Source organism: Clinocottus analis, unplaced genomic scaffold (assembly GCF_023055335.1).
Source record: "Clinocottus analis isolate CAN_PGR_092001 unplaced genomic scaffold, fCliAna1.0.p SCAF_72, whole genome shotgun sequence".
Taxonomy (NCBI): domain Eukaryota; kingdom Metazoa; phylum Chordata; class Actinopteri; order Perciformes; family Cottidae; genus Clinocottus; species Clinocottus analis.
In genome coordinates, this window is record NW_027176232.1 from 60,001 (window position 1) to 77,183 (window position 17,183).

Consider the following 17,183-nt stretch of genomic DNA (forward strand, 5'->3'; position numbering starts at 1 on the left):
CACTGGAGGGAATAACTGGGGAAATAGCGGAGGAAACCCCGGAGAAGCGGAGGGAATGAGCCCGGCGGAGGACTGCAGAGGACCTCGGTGAGCGACCCAGAAGCCCACAGCACGCACGCGCCTCGCGGGGGTAATCAAGCGGAGAAGAAAGCGTGAAAAACACCGAAGCTGCTCCGCAACTCTCCGCCTGCTTCCGGTTCTGTTCCTTCCGAGCACCGTGAGCTTGTTTGTCCGGTTGTTTACTTGTTTGTTTGTCTCGGGGGTTATTTGCTAGGAAAGGTACACAGTTGGTCTGCTAGCCTCTCTTCCCTGGTGTTTTCAATGGGAGGAGCGGCTAGCGTTAGCGTAGCTTCACGCTCACGCCTCCGAAGACTTGTGAATGTGTTCAAAGTCGTTAAAGGAGCTTTAAAAAAAACATTTTTAGCTTTAATGTAACGTTAAAACAACATGGAGGATATTTAAAGAGTTGAAATAATGAGAGGTGACTTTGGGTATATTATATAATTGTTTCTCTGCCTAACACTTTTATTTGGACACTTGTTACTGATTGTTTTCCGCTTCAACCGGAAGTTAAAGATACAAACATTTAGGAACCAGTCTGATTGAGAAGCTTTCTGAGCATTTAAAGTATCAATAACACAAAACATTAACCCAGAAATAAACTGTTTATTGAGTGAAATTCCACAGTATTATTCTACGTCTACAGATGTATTCATCTGTATTAACTCATCTTTTAACTCTATTAATCGTTATGAATTCTCTCCACAGACGACCATGAGATCATTCCGCCCTCGCCTTTAGAGAGAGATAAAGAGTGTGTGTGTTTGAGCAAGCGAGTGTGTGTGTGTGTGTGAGATTCAGGATGGGGTTCGGTCGGGATTTAAGGAATTCTCACGAGGGATTATTGAAGCTGCAGGACTGGGAGTTAAAGGTACTGTCACTGTTTGGTTTTACTGGCTGTGAAGAGTCATAATGTTCTCTACCTGTTCAGGTACTCTGTTCTCTACCTGTATACCTGTATGTCGCCCCTTAGCTGCTGGAGACGGTGAAGCGCTTCATGACGCTGCGCGTAAAGAGCGATAAAGAGTATGCTGCTCTGCTGCTCAGCATGACTCAGCAAACTGAAAAACATGAAGCTGCTGATTACGTTAGCACCGTGAGCAAGGTGAGAGGACTCACCTGTCCACGTGGATCTGCATCAGTCCTGCTCTCCTTCTCCTCCCTCCTTCCTTTTCTCTCTGTCATGGTCTCAGTCTTTCTCTTTCTCTCTCAGTCCTGGTCTCAGGTGATCCGTCAGACGGAGGCCTTGGGTCGGGTCATGAGGAGTCACGCTGATGATTTGAACTCTGGTCCTCTGCACCGTTTGGCCACGTTGATCCGAGACAAGCAGCAGGTGAAGAAGAGCTACCAGAGTCTTCATCAACAGCTGGAGAGCCACAACCACAAGGTGTGTGTCTGTGTTATTGTAAATGTGTGTGAGAGAGAGAGAGATATGGTATGTGCTCATGTTCTGTAAGACAGTACTGAGGGTGCACGTGAGTCCTGTAAGACAGTACTGAGGGTGCACGTGAGTCCTGTAAGACAGTACTGAGGGTGCACGTGAGTCCTGTAAGACAGTACTGAGGGTGCACGTGAGTCCTGTAAGACAGTACTGAGGGTGCACGTGAGTCCTGTAAGACAGTACTGAGGGTGCGTTGCCTCGTCCATACCCGTCCTAGATGATGACTTTGTTGCTAGGTAACCAGGACTGACCTGGACAAGCTGAAGGCGGCGTATCGTCAGCTGAGCCGCGACGCCAACAACGCCAGAGACAAGTACCGGGAGGCGCTGACCAAAGGTTCTGCTCTCTACTAGTACCTAGTGCTGTCTTCAGGGTTCTGTAAATATTGTTGTTATTGTAATTTGTTTTCGTGTAATCGCAGGCCGGGAGACGGAGCGTGCCCGTGAGCGCTACGACAAGGCAACGGCGAAGCTGCACAACCTGCACAACCAGTACGTGCTGGCAGTGGGCGGCGCCCGCACGCTGCAGGAAGAGCACCGGCGCCGCGCTGCCCCGGCTCTGCTGGACGCGCTGCAGAGGATGCAGGAGGACATGACGCTGGCCCTGTGAGTCACATGACCTTATTCTTTTTTACATACATATGTATTCCTGCAGGAAGAGCAGGAGTACTATGAGATGTGTTTAGACACGTGTGTGTGTGTGTGTGTGTGTGTGTGTGTGTGTGTGTGTGTGTGTGTGTGTGTGTGTGTGTGTGTGTGTGTGTGTGTGTGTGTGTGTGTATTCCTGCAGTAAGAGCATCCTGGAGGAGTACTGTGAGATCAGCAGCTTGCTGACGGAGGAGATCGTAAAGGTGCATCAGGAGATCTCGGCGGCCGTGGAGCAGATCGACCCGCTGGCCGAGTACCAACACTTCATCGACGCCTACCGGTCAGTTGGCACGACCACGCGGTGAGGGGGCGTGTCGCTGCTCGTGTCACCGTGGTAACGGGGTGTGTGTGTGTGTGTGTGTCCAGGTCTCCGGAGGCTCAGGAGCTCAGCGTGGAGTTCGACTCATCGCTGTCGGACGACACGGACAACCTGCCGGCCAACGAGATCCTCTGGAACACGCTGACAGCCGACAGCCTGCAGGCCATGTGAGTAGAAGCACACGCTGCTGGTGATGTCATAGATCACATGGTGAGGAACGAACACTGACCTCCATGATAGAATTAGGTTAAGCTATTTGTTTACGTGCAAGAATTATACTTTTTCCAGTATTGACTCATACCCTCTTTGGCTCTGACTCCTCCCTCTGGTGTCTGACGCCTCCCTCTTCCTCAGGTTGGCGTCGGCATCGGAGGAGCTGTCTCTGACTCAGCAGAACCTGCGGACGAAGGAGGCGCTGGCCAACGACCTCGACACTAAGATCCAGACGAGTCAGCACAGCGAGAGGAAGAGCGAGTGAGTGAGGAAGAGGACTGTCTGTTTGTCTGTGTCTGTCTCTCTCCTGACTGTCTGTCTCTCTCTCCAGCTGCGTCTTGCTGCTCAGTCAGAAGCTGTCTGTCTTGGAGCTCCACCACGCCGTCCAATCGCTACGCGGCTCCGAGGCGCGCCTCGCCTCCCAGAAGGCCTTGCTGGACTCCAAGATGGCCGCCGCCTCCCCGCCGCAGCCTCCTCCTCCGCCCGCAATGCCCTACGAAGACGACGCCCGCTCCGTCGGGTCCACGGTAAACACCACACCAGCAGGAAGAGCTTTCAAAATAAAGGCGTAACGAGCTGAAACTGTGTTTCATAAAGTTTTCCCTGACGGACATCGTCTGTGTGTGTTCAGGACAAAACGAAGGAGAGGAGTTCTCGGTTTGACACACTGCGTTACTCTCTGGCCGGAATGATCCGATCCCCTAAAGCCATGCTGGGCTCCTCCACCTCGGTGAGAACTAAATGAACTCTTTAGCTATAATTTAACTGCGTGTAACCAGATGAAAAGGAAGACGAAATAACGTTGTAATCATGCAGATTCATTAAAAAGTAAAAATTCACGTGTTGTTAGTTTTCTCTGTAAGACGACGCGCAAACGCTTGTTTTCTGAATGGAGTCTGGTTTGATCGACGCTACGCTAACGTCGTAGCATCTTCCTCAACACTCACCGTGGTGAGTCGATCAAACCAGAAAGTCGTCATGGTTTCTACACAATAAGAAGGTTTTGTTGTCGTCGTCCCCCGCAGCAGTTCTTTGACGTCATCCCCACGTCAGAGCGCCCCCTGGCGGAGCAGGAGTGGTACCACGGCGCCATCCCGCGCACAGAAGCCCAGGAGCTGCTGCGGCAGCAGGGAGACTTCCTGGTGAGGGAGAGTCACGGCAAGCCGGGGGAATACGTCCTGTCTGTGTTCTCTGACGAGCAGCGGAGACACTTCATCATCCAGTACGCAGACGTACGTACACACACACACACACACACACACACAAACGTATACATGCACACATTTATATGTGTACATCTGTGTATTTATTACCTCTCTCTTTATGAATTGTTATAATTGTTGTTTTTGTTTCTTGAATATATTTTGTATTTTAAATACAGATTATAATGTTTATAACAGATTAAAGTTTTCTTTAATGACAATATATAAATAATAAGTGACGGTCTGCTGTCGGCCGAGAGAGGCTGAATTATATATGAAGGTCTCTCTCTCTGTCTCTCTGTCTCTCTCTGTCTCTGTCTCTCTCTCTCTGTCTCTCTCTCTGTCTCTGTCTCTGTCTCTGTCTCTCTCTCTCTGTCTCTCTCTCTCTCGTAGAGTCAGTACCGCTTTGAGGGTACGGGCTTCTCCACCATCCCTCAGCTCATCGAGCATCACTTCAGCTCCAAACAGCTGATCACCAAGAAGTCTGGGGTCGTGCTGCTGAACGCCGTCGTCAAGGTAACCCTGTTTTATTTATATACACACACACAGAGCGCACTACAGCACACCACTTGCTCAGTGAGCACTGAGGAGGTGCATTGCACGCTTGGCCATGTTGGAAACAGCGGCTTCAACGAGAGGCTTGAATGCTTCTGTTGGCAGAAGGGCGGGGCATCTCTGCAGTGGCTGGGATTAATTACTTTTTAATTGGGTGTATTGCAACTTCTAATTGTTTCCAAACTGTATCTAAAATGCCACTAACGGCTTCTCCTGAAACTTTTTTAAACGACTCCTTATCATTTTTCTCCCCCATGAACGACAAAGGGGAAAGAGATTCCCTCCAGCTTTTGTAATCAGTCTGTTCTCACCTCTAAAGAATGACCTCAGTGATGCTCGCTGATCATCACAGCCAGGTTGAGGAAGATGTCGTTCTCATAGACAGCGACATGCCGATGAAATAGTTACAAGGGCAAGATTATACATGATTTATTTACACGAAGGGCCTGATGGCTGAGGGCTGTTCAGCTCCTTTTCTGTTGTGAGCTGATGGGCATCGTCTCTGCTTTAATTTAGAATGAGTGTCATAAGTGATTTATAATTCATTGTTTGTCTATATAAGATGTCAGAAAATATAAAAAATGCCCAGTCCAAGATGTTTTAGAACATTTTCTTGTTTTGTGGAGTCTGGTGAGAGAGCAGTTTGTCTCTACAGGATAAAAAGTGGATCCTGAACCACGAGGACGTCGTTCTGGGGGAGCTGCTGGGAAAGGTGACCTCACTTCCTGTTTCCTGTTATTCAACCACTGCTCTGCAGTTCTGTCATGTTGTTGTTGTTTTGCTCTGTAACGTTGTGCTCTCTCTCCGTCTCCCATCATGCCTTGCTGTCTGCTGGTTGCCAGGGTAACTTCGGCGAGGTGTTCATCGGCACTCTGCAGCGCGACAAAACACCGGTCGCTGTCAAAACCTGTAAAGAAGATTTACCTCCAGAGCTGAAGATCAGGTTCCTGTCTGAGGCCAGGTCAGCATGATCAATACATACACCAGTACATCTATCAATACATCGATACATTGATCGATCAGTACATATTTCTGTAATGATATATCTCTGTCGTGTGATTGGCTGCAGGATTCTGAAGCAGTATGACCATCCCAACATCGTGAAGCTAATCGGCGTGTGCACGCAAAGGCAGCCCATCTACATCGTCATGGAGCTGGTTCCTGGTGGGTGGAGCTTATGCACTGTGTTGTGTTCTCATTGGTCGGTTTCTAACGGCTGAGGCGTCACTCAGGTGGAGACTTCCTGTCCTTTCTGAGGAAGAAGAAGGACGACCTGAAGACGAAGCAGCTGGTTCGCTTCTCGGTGGACGCTGCTGCCGGCATGGCGTACCTGGAGAGCAAGAACTGCATCCACAGGTGAGTCTGCACACCTGCTGCTGGTTCTGTTCTTACAACAATTCATGGTTCCCTACCTGAGAATATTAACCTTCTCTCACCTGTCTGTCTGCAGGGACCTGGCAGCCAGGAACTGTCTGGTGGGAGACGGCAGCGTCCTGAAGATCAGTGACTTTGGGATGAGCCGCCAGGAAGACGATGGGATCTACTCGTCTTCTGGCCTCAAGCAGATTCCCATCAAGTGGACGGCGCCGGAGGCTCTGAACTACGGTAATCCCTGCTGATGAATCCTGCTCTGTGATTGGCTGCTGATGGGTCCTGCTCTGTGATTGGCTGCTGATGGGTCCTGCTCTGTGATTGGCTGCTGATGGGTCCTGCTCTGTGATTGGCTGCTGATGGGTCCTGCTCTGTGATTGGCTGCTGCAGGTCGTTACAGCTCTGACAGCGATGTGTGGAGCTACGGGATCCTGCTGTGGGAGACTTTCAGCCTGGGGGTGTGTCCTTATCCTGGGATGACCAATCAGCAGGCCCGAGAGCAGGTGGAGAAAGGTAAAGCATCGCTAGACGTTCATTAGCTCAAACCGTCTTGTAAGCAGAAGGTTGTGACGTGTCTCTTTCCTCCCGGTTGCTAGGTTACAGGATGTCCTGTCCAAAGTGTTGCCCTGACGACGTGTACAAAGTGATGCAGCGCTGCTGGCTCTACAGCCCCGAGGACCGGCCAAAGTTCTCTGAGCTGCAGCGCGACCTCGCCGCCCTCAAGAAGAAGTGACGACATCATCGCACAGCCTCGCCTCCACCAAGAAGTGATGACATCACACAACCTCAATGCCATAAAGTAGTGATGACGTCATCGCACAACCTCACGGCCTTTATTAAGTGATGACAGAGTGTAGTCAGCAAAGAAGATTTGTTTTGATTTGGAGGTGGGCGTGGCCATTGCGTGGGTGTGTCTTTTGGTAAAAACAAAAACAGTTGAGAACAAACATCCAGAAACACAAAAATGTATCTTTAGCCGCTGATGGACTCATTTCAGTTAAAACACGTTAGCATAAACATATGCTATGTTAGCATCTTTTCCAAAAACTCTAAATACTTGTTGGTCAAACAGGAAGTGGAGCCTGGTTTAATGGAGCTAATAGCTTGGCATGACTGTAGCGAGGGTTAATGGCATGTTAGCACGTTGTTAACATGTTCAGATGCACTCAGATTTTATTTTCTTCTTCTGCTTTTAACAGTTATTAACATTTTACTATCAGATTTTAAGAAGAAGAAAAAAGCGTTATTTGGAAGCATTACCATCTGCAGCTTTACAAATTAATGAGTACTTGATTAGCACACTAGCAGTGATGCTAGCTCGGCCTCAGTCACATGACCCTCAGGCGGCCTCGTTCCCAGAAGCCCTTAGCAGTTTCCTGAGTTCAACAAACAGCTCAAAGTCGAACAGCTTCAATCAAAGAAGACGGCACAGAAAAAAGACAAATACCGTAACTCAATTATTTGTGAATAAATCATTTAATCGTTTGTTTTATTTTGAAAAACCTTTTGCAGTTTGTGTGGAGCACACAAACAACTTTGTACAGAATACTTTAGGCCACGCCCCCTCACTACTGTAACCGTGGTAACAGCATGAACACTAAAACCGTCTCCACGGCTGAGGACCAATCAGCTGTCAACACTAAACAGTTTTATTTTATTTTTATCTTTATTTATTATGTTTTTAAACGTTTCTCAGATACGCTGATGGCTGTCACAAACTGACCTTTATTTTGAAAACCACAGCTGTCTATCATCATTTAGACCACGCCCACTTTGACCAATTTTTATTTTTAGGAAATGTTTTTGACCAATCAGTGATTTCAAGTATTTTGTTGACGGCTCAAAAAATTGTCTCTGAAATGTAAAACAAACATTTTTTTGTTTTTAAGCATTTTATTTTCATTTTATTGTGAAGTTTACTTGTATTATTTCTAAACCAAAGTAAAAAAATATTTGTCTGATGAGATGCAGCTCCAAAACAATTCTTAAATACAAATTATATATAAAATGATATAAAATAAATCATCAGCACTTAAAGTTTCCTGGTTGTCATGAAAACTGAAATATTGTCAATGTTTAGAAAATAAAGTTTAATATAAATATGTATAAACTACAAATAGAAAGACTTGTATTTGTGTTAATTAATTGTGAGTCCTGATTGGTCAGAATCACTTCCTGGACTGTGAGGGCGGAACTTAAATGTTAGTGACGTCGTTGCTCCGCAGCGCCACCTACTGTTCATGTAAATACGTTCACGATGTTTCTTCAGTTTAACACTAACCGACTGTCTTTTATATTTGTTTCTTTATAAAAAATATTATCGTAGCATTTATTATGAAAATTAAACAAATCATACGAACAACCGTGGTGTGATGTTTGTTTTTAATTCATTACAAGTTCCAATTAAAAGATTCGGGAGTTTATTATGTAAATTGTATTTAAACACTTAAGTTTACTTTATTGAAACTTAACAGACTAAATGGATCAAATACATAACGATTATAAATAATAAATACCATTGAAACCGATTTCAATCATTAATTATTTATTAAAACTGTAAACTTCCAAACAAGGTGGGCAGCGTGGCCGGTTTGGGGTGGGGCTTGTAGCCGATTCGCTCGTTAATAAGCTCCGCCCTCGATGCTGCTGTAGAGGAAGAAGCTGAGGCTCCGCCCCCGATGACGTCGACGCTGATGACTGAAGGTCCTCCCACTCCCCCTGACTCCGCCTCCTCTCGCTGACGTTTCCTGGCCTGTAAAAGGATCATTAATAATCAATACAGAAACTTATCAGGAGGTTTCTTCACGTCAGCTGATAAACACTGAATATAGTTGAAGTGATGTCGACGGTATTGATTGACATTGACGTATTGATGGACAGGTGTATAAAAGTGATTTAAACCTCGAGCTCCTTCTTGACACTCTCAAACTCCTCCGTGTCGTCGATCTTCAGCTCCAGACGAGTCGGTTTCCTTCTCAACATCTTCTAATATCAAACCTTTACAAACAATCAGATAAAAGACACACTATTCATGTTAATTATGAAAACACACATACATCATTATTGAAAGTGTATCTGGCTTGTAATTTTAGCAAAGTTATAAATACCATTATTACATGTAAGATGACTTTGAAGTCACTTTCCTCCAAAACTGTACGGTAAAATCTCATGGCTAAGTACATGTGCATGGCAGAGGTCAGCATGAACAAGGCTGCATTGTGACTTTAATTTACAAATGTAAGGATCTGTTTTTATAGCAGTTTGAATAATGGAAATTGTGACATTATGAATATCATTATTACGTGTAAGATGACTTTGAAGTCACTTTCCTCCAAAACTGTACAGTGAAATCTCATGGCCATGTACATGGTACTTGGAAATTGTGACATTATGAGTCACTTTTCTCATGTCCATTTACATGAACAGAGCTGGGGTCAGTCAGTACCAGGCTGCGTTGTACTTTTGATTTACAAGTTTAAATATGAATATCATTTAATTTGAGCTTTTGAGCTCGGCTTCTCTCGCTTCTTTGAGCTGCGTACCGCCCCCGTACCGTAGCACCTTGATTAGTGTTGCATTCAGAATTGCAATTGAGGTTCACTCGGCGAATGTGGGCTCACTTGACCGCAGTAACAGGTAGAACCATTGACTTCAACCGGAAACAGGTAACCGGTCCCTCTCTCTTTAACAGGTGAGACAAACGTCTGTAATGTTACCTGGCAGGTAAGTTGTAGCAATATTTTCCCCGGGTTTTCCTTCCTCTCGTGTTTTTGTGCCGCAGCTTTGTCCACCGGAAGAAGTAGCCTCTGACCCGGAAGTGGATGACGTGTTTACATCCGGGTCACTTCGCTCGGAGACGCTGCCGCATCGTTTCTCTTCACAGGTCAGTTTGATTGAATTTAAAATGCGGTTTCACGACTGTTTTATTTTAATAGTTATCAGCAGTGGCGCGTGTCGGCTTAGGTGCGGCTCACGTGACGCACACTTTTCTGCTCCTTTTGAGAGCTAATGCTAACAATAGCTGTGTTAGCCACGCTGCGCGCTTTGCTTCAGTTTCCACCAAACTGCGTTAGAAAAGCGCAGAATTTTAGACTGAGTCTCTGCTTGTGGTGGTTTGTCTCGTTCCTCAGAGCTAAACACCTCACAGACTCGGGACTGCGTGTCGTTGTGTGGTTCGGCTCAATGAACGATGATGAAACATGTAAAACACATCGAATGGACCAGATAACTTATTGGTTATCGATCGTTAACCGTTAGTAATAAACACGTTGCTTGAGTGTGTTGCGGCCCGAAGGAAATTAAGTTTACTGGACGAAATGTGAAATTAAATCACTACTTTATTTTGTATTTTTAATTCATATATATATATATATATATATATATATATATATATATATATGTATGTATATATGTATATATATATGTATGTATATATGTATATATATATGTGTATGTATATATATATATATATATATATATATATATATATATATATATATATATATATATATATATATATGTATATATATATGTATACATATATGTGTTTTTAAAACGCATATGTATACATATATATATATATATATATATATATATATATATATATATATGTATATATATATGTATACATATATGTGTTTTTAAAACGCATATGTATACATATAAGTATTGATAAAACATGTTATTTATTCATGGATTGTATTTTAAATTGATGTTTCAATATTGACTTAAGTATGTATTTAAATGAGTGTCCTAATGTTTCCCAGCAGCAGTGATAAAGATGTCTGACGATGAGGACGTGGCACCGGCCCCCAAGAGGACGCGTGTGTTCTACGGCAGTCTGGAGGAGAAGGAGCGCGAGCGCCTGAGCTCTGAGGCAGGGCGCGGCGGTGACGCGGTGAAGGCCGGCATCAAGGCGGGAAACATCAACCTGTCGTCAGGTCGGTCCATAAATATATAAATATATATGTATATATATATATATATATATATAGTATGTGCGAGATTCCATTTCCCATGATGCCCTGCAGGAGAGACTCTGGAGCTGGAGGAGCGGGTCAGCGAGCGGCAGAACGACGCGCTCGCCGCCTTCGAGCAGCGGCGGCGAGCGCGGCAGATCACCGTGTCCACCGATGACGCCGAGGTGAAGGCCGGCCTGCGGGCGCTCGGGGAGCCAATCATATTGTTTGGAGAAGGACCAGCTGACCGCCGGGAGAGGTAGAAGGTCTTCTCTTTATTAAATAAATACAACAACAACTATTTTTTTACTATAAAAGTCACATTTTACACTTTTAAAATAATTTTCCTTGATGTTTTAGTCGGTCGGCATGGTGACGTGTTTTATATTGAATGGATCAGAAACATAATTTCCTTTGTTTGTTTGTGTGTTTGTTTGTTTGTGTGGTCAGACTCCGTGGTGTTCTGTCTGTTGTCGGTCCGGATGCTCTGAAGAAATCCAGGAGAGACGAAGAGAGAGCTAAGAGGTCACAGGACGAGGTACACACACACACACACACACACACACACACACACACACATATACACACACACACACACACACACACACACAATGTACACACAGAAACACAATGTACACACAGAAACACAATGTACAAACACACACTCACACAAACACCTGAACTTAAACTGTCACAGTAAACGTGTTCTGTCTTTCTGACCAACCACAGTGCCAGCAGACGTGGTACCACGAAGGCTCCGCCTCCCTGAAGGACGCTCGCCTCTGGTTGGCCAAATACTCTCTGCCACGGTGAGTCAGGTGTGTGTGTGTGTGCATGTGTGCATGTGTGCGTGCATGTGTGCGTGCATGTGCGAGCGTGCGACGAGAGAAGTTTAGAGAACTCTGATTAGCTGTGACTCAAGCTGCGCTGTGATTGGTCGTCAGGGCGATAACACGTCTGGAGGCTGCACGCGCTTACAGGGAGGTTGCCGAGGCAACGAGGGCGATCCGGCAACAAGAGCTGCAGAACAGTCTGAGGGTGAGAATATACATATATACAAACGTGTGTTAATATTCATTACAACACGTCGTTATCGCCGAACAACAAACTTCTTCTTCTGCAGAATCTGAACAACTTCTGTAGTCAGATCGGAGACGATCGACCAATCAGCTTCTGCCATTTCAGCGCCGACTCCAAGATGCTGGCCACGGCCTCCTGGTGACAAGCCCCGCCCCTTTTTAGCCTAGTATTTGAATGAAGATGTGATGTTGTGCTGAAGCTAACATGCTACATGCTAACCCCTCAGGAGCGGCCTGTGTAAGCTGTGGTCCGTCCCCGACTGTAACCTGATCCGCACGCTCAGAGGTAGGCAGGGCTTCACCATTTATGACTGATTTATTATTGGTTAATGTATGCAATTATTTTAAATCATATTTTATTTAAATAAATATTTATGTCTGTATGTGTGTGTGTGTGTGTGTGTGTGTGTGTGTGTGTATATAATATATATTGGCTGAAGGACACAGCACCAACGTCGGTGCGATCGTTTTCCGCCCAGAGGCGGGAGTCTCTCTCGACCAATCAGACGTCAACCTGGCCTCCTGCGCTACTGACGGGTCTGTGAAGCTGTGGAACCTGGAGAGGTAGGAGGGAGGAGAGGAGGGAATGATGAGACAAGGGAGGGAGGAGGGGAAGGAGGGAAGAAGGGAAGGAGAGGAGGTAAAGATGAGACAAGGGAGGGAGGAGAGAAAGGAGGAGGGACAGGAAGGAAGGGGGAGATGACGATGACGACGACAAGTGTGGAGGGGAGGGGGCATGATGAGCCATGGGGGAGGGTGGACAAAGGTGGCAGGGGGGCAGAGACAAGAGGGTGGGTAGGTAGGAGGCGAGGGTGAAGAGACAAGGAGGAGAGGTAGGGGACAAGGAGGCGAGGAAGGGGGATATGAGGAGAAGAGAGATGAGATAAGGAGACAATAATAAACCACTTCCTGCTCTGTGATTGTGTTCACGCCTATCCGCCTCTCTTGTTTCCGTAGCGATGAGCCGGTGGCTGACATCGAGGGCCACAGTGACCGAGTCTCCAGAGTGGCCTGGCACCCCTCTGGCAGGTTCCTGGGGACCACCAGGTAAACTGGTCCTAATGGGGTCCACTGTATCTGTGTACTAGTACACTCAGTACTGTATCTGTGTATATCTCAGTACTGTGTATGTCTGTGTACTAGTACACTCAGTACTACCTGTGTGTGTACTAGTACACTCAGTCCTGTGTGTCCTCAGCTATGATAACTCGTGGCGGCTCTGGGACCTGGAAGTCCAGGAGGAAATTCTGCACCAGGAGGGACACAGCAAGGGAGTCCACGACATCCACTTCCACCCAGACGGGTCCCTGGCTGCTACTGGGTACACACACACACACACTGCAGTACACACTGTAGTACACATACTTTAGTGCATACACAGTGTACTAGTCTCTATACTTTCCACTGACCAATCATCTCTCTCCATCTCACTGTTGCCCCGCCTTCTCTGCTCTTGTCCAATCAGAGGCCTGGATGCTTTCGGCAGGGTGTGGGACCTTCGGACTGGACGCTGCATCGTGTTCCTGGAAGGACACCTGAGGGAGATCTACAGCGTGCACTTCTCCCCCAACGGGTCAGCCAATCAGAGAGCAGCACGTTCAACACACAGCCAATCAGAGAGCAGCACGCTCAACACACAGCCAATCAGAGAGCATTATTGTTCAGATAGTTAAATTTTATTTTGTTCATTTTTGTTTTGACAGATTTCATGTTTTTTGTGATTAAATCCAAACGTTTAAAGTATTTAATATTCTGATCTCTCAGGTATCACCTGGCAACAGGAAGCGGTGATAACACCTGTAAGGTGTGGGAGCTGAGAACCAGGAAGTGTCTGTACACAGTCCCCGCCCACCAGAACCTGCTGTCTTCTGTCCGCTTCCAACGTAAACAATCTTTGTTTTTATACTTCGTTCATTATTGATTTTGCTTTGTTTCATTAATGATTTAATTAGTATTGTATTTATTTTACTATCATTTAGTTTAGTTTAGTTCAGTTTATGAAATTTTATGAATTTATTTTTGCGATATTCCCATTTTCCCTTTTTTTGTATTTCTCTGCTGGTTAATAAAGTACATTATCTAAAATATTCTTTACTTTTCGGTTTAATTTACAAAAAATGTTTCCTGTTTCTGTCTCTAACCTCACTTCCTGTTTGTTTGTGCGCAGCCACAGACGGTCACTTCCTGTTGACCGGAGCGTACGACAACACAGCAAAGATCTGGAGTCACCCGGGCTGGACGCCGCTGAAGACGCTCGCTGGACACGAGGGCAAGGTGCACACACACACACACACACACAGACACACACACACAGAGTTGGATAAATGACGACGTAACCGTGTCCTGTCCCAGGTGATGGGCGTGGACGTGTCTCCTGACGGAAAGCTGGTGGCGACCTGCTCGTACGACCGGACCTTCAAGCTCTGGCTGTCTGAGTGATGTCACCACCACCAGATTATCTCATGTTTACCTGTTGTTTTTTTATATATAAAATAAAATACGTTTTGGAATTATGTCTTCTTTTTTATTTATTAAAATTATTTATTAAAATTATGTTTTCTACATAATATCCTTGTTTATTACCCGTCAGTGACCAGTGAGAAGAAAATAAGATAAAATATAACTTTAATCATCCTGTAATTTCATTAAAGATTACAACTAAAAACAATAGAATTAAAACAAATACACATGAACAGAGAAACAGGCATTAAGTGTATACAATTAAGCTCATAGCATTGTAAAATACAAAATAAATTACATGATTTATAATATCCTGAAATTCGTCAGTAACTACTAGTTCTCTGACTTTAACAGAGTATTTATAAATTGTAGTATTTCTTCTATCACTTGATAATCCGAGAAGCGGTCAATAGATCAATAGATGAAACGTTATCGTTGGTTTAAACTCCGGACCACCAGGTGGCGGTAAACCACCAAGAAGACGAAGAAGAAGACGATCATATGACCCGCCCGCAGCGTGACGTCACGCGTCATCAGCTGACTCTCAGCGGAAAAAAGACAGATCCTCGTCGACCTTCGTCTCGCTGCTCCCGTCGTTGTTTCTTCTGCTCGCTCCACCGCTCCTCCACCATGGCGAGTCAGTCCCAGGGCATCCAGCAGCTGCTGCAGGCCGAGAAGAGGGCGGCCGAGAAGGTGGCCGAGGCCCGCAAGCGTGAGTCCGCCGCGGCCTATTGAGCCGAAACCCATTAAGAAATCAGAGCGTTTAGAGGTTGTTTGCTTCTGTTTTATTATATTTTAGATGAATTTAATCGATCTGGAGATCAACATGGGTCATCCACTTCCGCGTTTGACATCGGCTCGCCGTCTGTCCTCCTCACGTCACGTGTTTGTGTTAAAATGTCTGTTTTTATGACGCAGTCTGGACCGCTCTGCCGCGGTGCTCGATCATACATATCGATATTTCACCTTGATACCGAGAGTCTTTATAAATTAAACATGCGCCGAATTAAAGAATGTGTCCTCAACTTGGATAACTAAACACGAAAAGCTTGATTACTTTCTATAATTCACGTAATTTTAAAAGCAGTTTGGTTTTCTGTCCTGATGAAGATGTTATGGATTTTGTAAGTTATACACATACTCTTTAGTTTGTTTTATAAATCATAATCTGCTTATTATCATTCATTTATTGTTGTATTCTGCCATTACTGTATAAAATAGATATTTGTATCTGCATGTTTAGCAGCTGACCGCTAATGAGTCAGCCGCTGAGCATCATGGGATATGGAGACCACGTCACGTGATAAAGAGTCAGAGCTAACGGAGACAAAATAAAAGAAACACCTTCAGTATAAACAGTCCGTACCAGCGTTTGTCTCTCTATCTCTCTATCTCTCTATCTATCTATCTATCTATCTATCTATCTATCTATCTATCTATCTAAATTAATTACGTGTGTGTATATGTATGTTTGTATATTTATTTGTATATTGATCCTCTCAGGTAAGAACCGTCGTCTGAAGCAGGCAAAGGAAGAAGCTCAAGCTGAGATTGAACAATATCGACTTCAGAGAGAAAAAGAGTTCAAGACCAAAGAGGCTGCTGTACGTATATAATACTACTATAGTGTACTACTAGTATTACTACTATAATATACTACTAGTATAGTAGACGAGCTGTATGTGTATAATACCACTACTATAGTGTACTACTAGTATACTAGGGTTATGTTTAACTCGTTTTCCTTCATGTTTTTATTAATATTCAAAATGTAGTACTCACAGTATTCATAGTACTAATGGTATTCTTAGTTGTTAATATTTAATGTAACTTTCTACCTCAGCTTCTCCTCAAATATTTGTATTTATATGTATATATGCATTGAACGTAATATTTATTTTTAATGTTTATTTTATATTTAGATCAAATAAACAAAATATTTCCAGTTTCCTCGTAATTTCAAATACATTTTTAATTTTAATGGTTTTAGTTTCTTCATTCTTCCGGTTAATCTCATATTTTCAAAACTAATTTTATTGTTTAAACTCCGTTTCCGCCCCAGGCCCTTGGTTCCCACGGCAACAGCGCGGTGGAGGTGGACCGCGACACGGTGGAGCGCATGAGCCGCATCCAGGCCAGTTACCGCGGCAACCGAGAGGCGGTGCTGGGCGAGCTGCTGCGCCGCGTCTGCGACATCCAGCCGGAGTTCCACGCCAACTACCGTGTGGCCGGCTGAGGGGGCGGGGACAGAGGGGAAAGGGGCGGAGCCTCCACAGGAGCTGGGGCAGGGCAACCGGAGGAGACGTTAGCTTAAATCAGATGAAAAATACTTAAAATAATTCAAACAAAATTTTGGCCAAAATGTGAAGTTTTGTTTTGACGGTTTTGCGTCTCTTCCTGTTGTCCTGCCGCGAGCGAAGACGTTGATAATAAATGTTGTTACTGTTGTTTTGATGTTTACCAAATATTTATATTTAAATATGTTTCTTTGACTAACTAATAAAAGTCTTCCTTCACTGTCTCCATGAAGTCTGAAGAGAAATCTGATCATATTAATTAATATAGAATAATCCATGAAGTCTGGCTGATTGATCTCTACGCTCAACCCTGATTGGCTGGAGAATGTGGAAAGGCTTTTAATGTGGAAAAACTTATGCATTTCCTGTTTTGGTTGCTTACTGTGAGAGCATGTGACTTCCTGTTGTTCTGATGACTTCTTGTTGATGTTTGTGAAGTGATGAGAAAATATTAAACTGAATATTGATTGGCTGAATCTCTGAAGCTGCTCTTTGACTGGCTGCAATGTTTTGTCTAAGGCTGATCCTCTACTTATATACTTATATAAATATATATAAATTAATATCATAGAAATATAATG

At 44.6% G+C, this 17,183-nt stretch overlaps 4 protein-coding genes across 7 annotated transcripts in view; 3 read left to right on the forward strand and 1 right to left on the reverse strand.

Moving 5' to 3' along the window:
• fer (fer (fps/fes related) tyrosine kinase) overlaps positions 1-8,159 on the forward strand; it is an 8,185-nt gene extending 26 nt beyond the window's left edge. The window contains exons 1-20 of one of the 3 annotated variants that reach the window (XM_068566978.1): positions 1-217; positions 769-931; positions 1,034-1,165; positions 1,274-1,447; positions 1,738-1,837; positions 1,923-2,106; positions 2,291-2,428; positions 2,515-2,634; positions 2,822-2,941; positions 3,012-3,207; positions 3,312-3,410; positions 3,706-3,912; positions 4,276-4,398; positions 5,093-5,149; positions 5,280-5,398; positions 5,507-5,601; positions 5,670-5,793; positions 5,888-6,042; positions 6,199-6,321; positions 6,405-8,159. The exon at positions 1-217 is cut by the window's left edge and continues 26 nt beyond it. In XM_068566978.1, coding sequence (XP_068423079.1) covers positions 863-931; positions 1,034-1,165; positions 1,274-1,447; positions 1,738-1,837; positions 1,923-2,106; positions 2,291-2,428; positions 2,515-2,634; positions 2,822-2,941; positions 3,012-3,207; positions 3,312-3,410; positions 3,706-3,912; positions 4,276-4,398; positions 5,093-5,149; positions 5,280-5,398; positions 5,507-5,601; positions 5,670-5,793; positions 5,888-6,042; positions 6,199-6,321; positions 6,405-6,541 — 2,472 coding nt within the window. In that variant the 5' untranslated portion in view covers positions 1-217; positions 769-862 and the 3' untranslated portion in view covers positions 6,542-8,159. Of the gene's footprint in view, positions 218-768; positions 932-1,033; positions 1,166-1,253; positions 1,448-1,737; positions 1,838-1,922; positions 2,107-2,290; positions 2,429-2,514; positions 2,635-2,821; positions 2,942-3,011; positions 3,208-3,311; positions 3,411-3,705; positions 3,913-4,275; positions 4,399-5,092; positions 5,150-5,279; positions 5,399-5,506; positions 5,602-5,669; positions 5,794-5,887; positions 6,043-6,198; positions 6,322-6,404 lie in introns of those variants that run through there. The other 2 variants (XM_068566979.1, XM_068566981.1) reach the window with 2 other exon arrangements.
• Positions 8,160-8,336: 177 nt separating this feature from the next.
• Positions 8,337-9,612, reverse strand: cdc26 (cell division cycle 26 homolog). Its single transcript, XM_068566963.1, has 3 exons — positions 9,525-9,612; positions 8,710-8,805; positions 8,337-8,560 (listed from the first exon to the last, which is right to left on the reverse strand). Exons 2-3 carry the CDS (start codon positions 8,788-8,790, stop codon positions 8,357-8,359), a joined length of 285 nt encoding a protein of 94 aa, XP_068423064.1. The 5' UTR covers positions 8,791-8,805; positions 9,525-9,612; the 3' UTR covers positions 8,337-8,356.
• Positions 9,613-9,625: 13 nt separating this feature from the next.
• Positions 9,626-14,337, forward strand: prpf4 (pre-mRNA splicing tri-snRNP complex factor PRPF4). 2 transcript variants are annotated; one of them, XM_068566964.1, is made up of 15 exons: positions 9,626-9,691; positions 10,578-10,748; positions 10,839-11,025; positions 11,217-11,304; positions 11,496-11,575; positions 11,711-11,804; positions 11,890-11,984; positions 12,073-12,131; positions 12,286-12,409; positions 12,803-12,892; positions 13,044-13,166; positions 13,311-13,418; positions 13,610-13,728; positions 14,013-14,119; positions 14,198-14,337. In XM_068566964.1, exons 2-15 carry the CDS (start codon positions 10,589-10,591, stop codon positions 14,282-14,284), a joined length of 1,521 nt encoding a protein of 506 aa, XP_068423065.1. In that variant the 5' UTR covers positions 9,626-9,691; positions 10,578-10,588; the 3' UTR covers positions 14,285-14,337. The 2 variants fall into 2 exon arrangements, with proteins under 2 accessions (XP_068423065.1, XP_068423066.1); XM_068566965.1 differs by having other exon boundaries at positions 9,640-9,691; positions 10,575-10,748.
• A 489-nt stretch (positions 14,338-14,826) lies between these two features.
• On the forward strand, positions 14,827-17,078 carry atp6v1g1 (ATPase H+ transporting V1 subunit G1). The gene is made up of 3 exons (XM_068566966.1): positions 14,827-15,017; positions 15,809-15,909; positions 16,368-17,078. The coding sequence occupies exons 1-3, from the start codon at positions 14,936-14,938 to the stop codon at positions 16,539-16,541; spliced, it is 357 nt and encodes a 118-aa protein (XP_068423067.1). The 5' UTR covers positions 14,827-14,935; the 3' UTR covers positions 16,542-17,078.
• Positions 17,079-17,183: the final 105 nt, after the last annotated feature.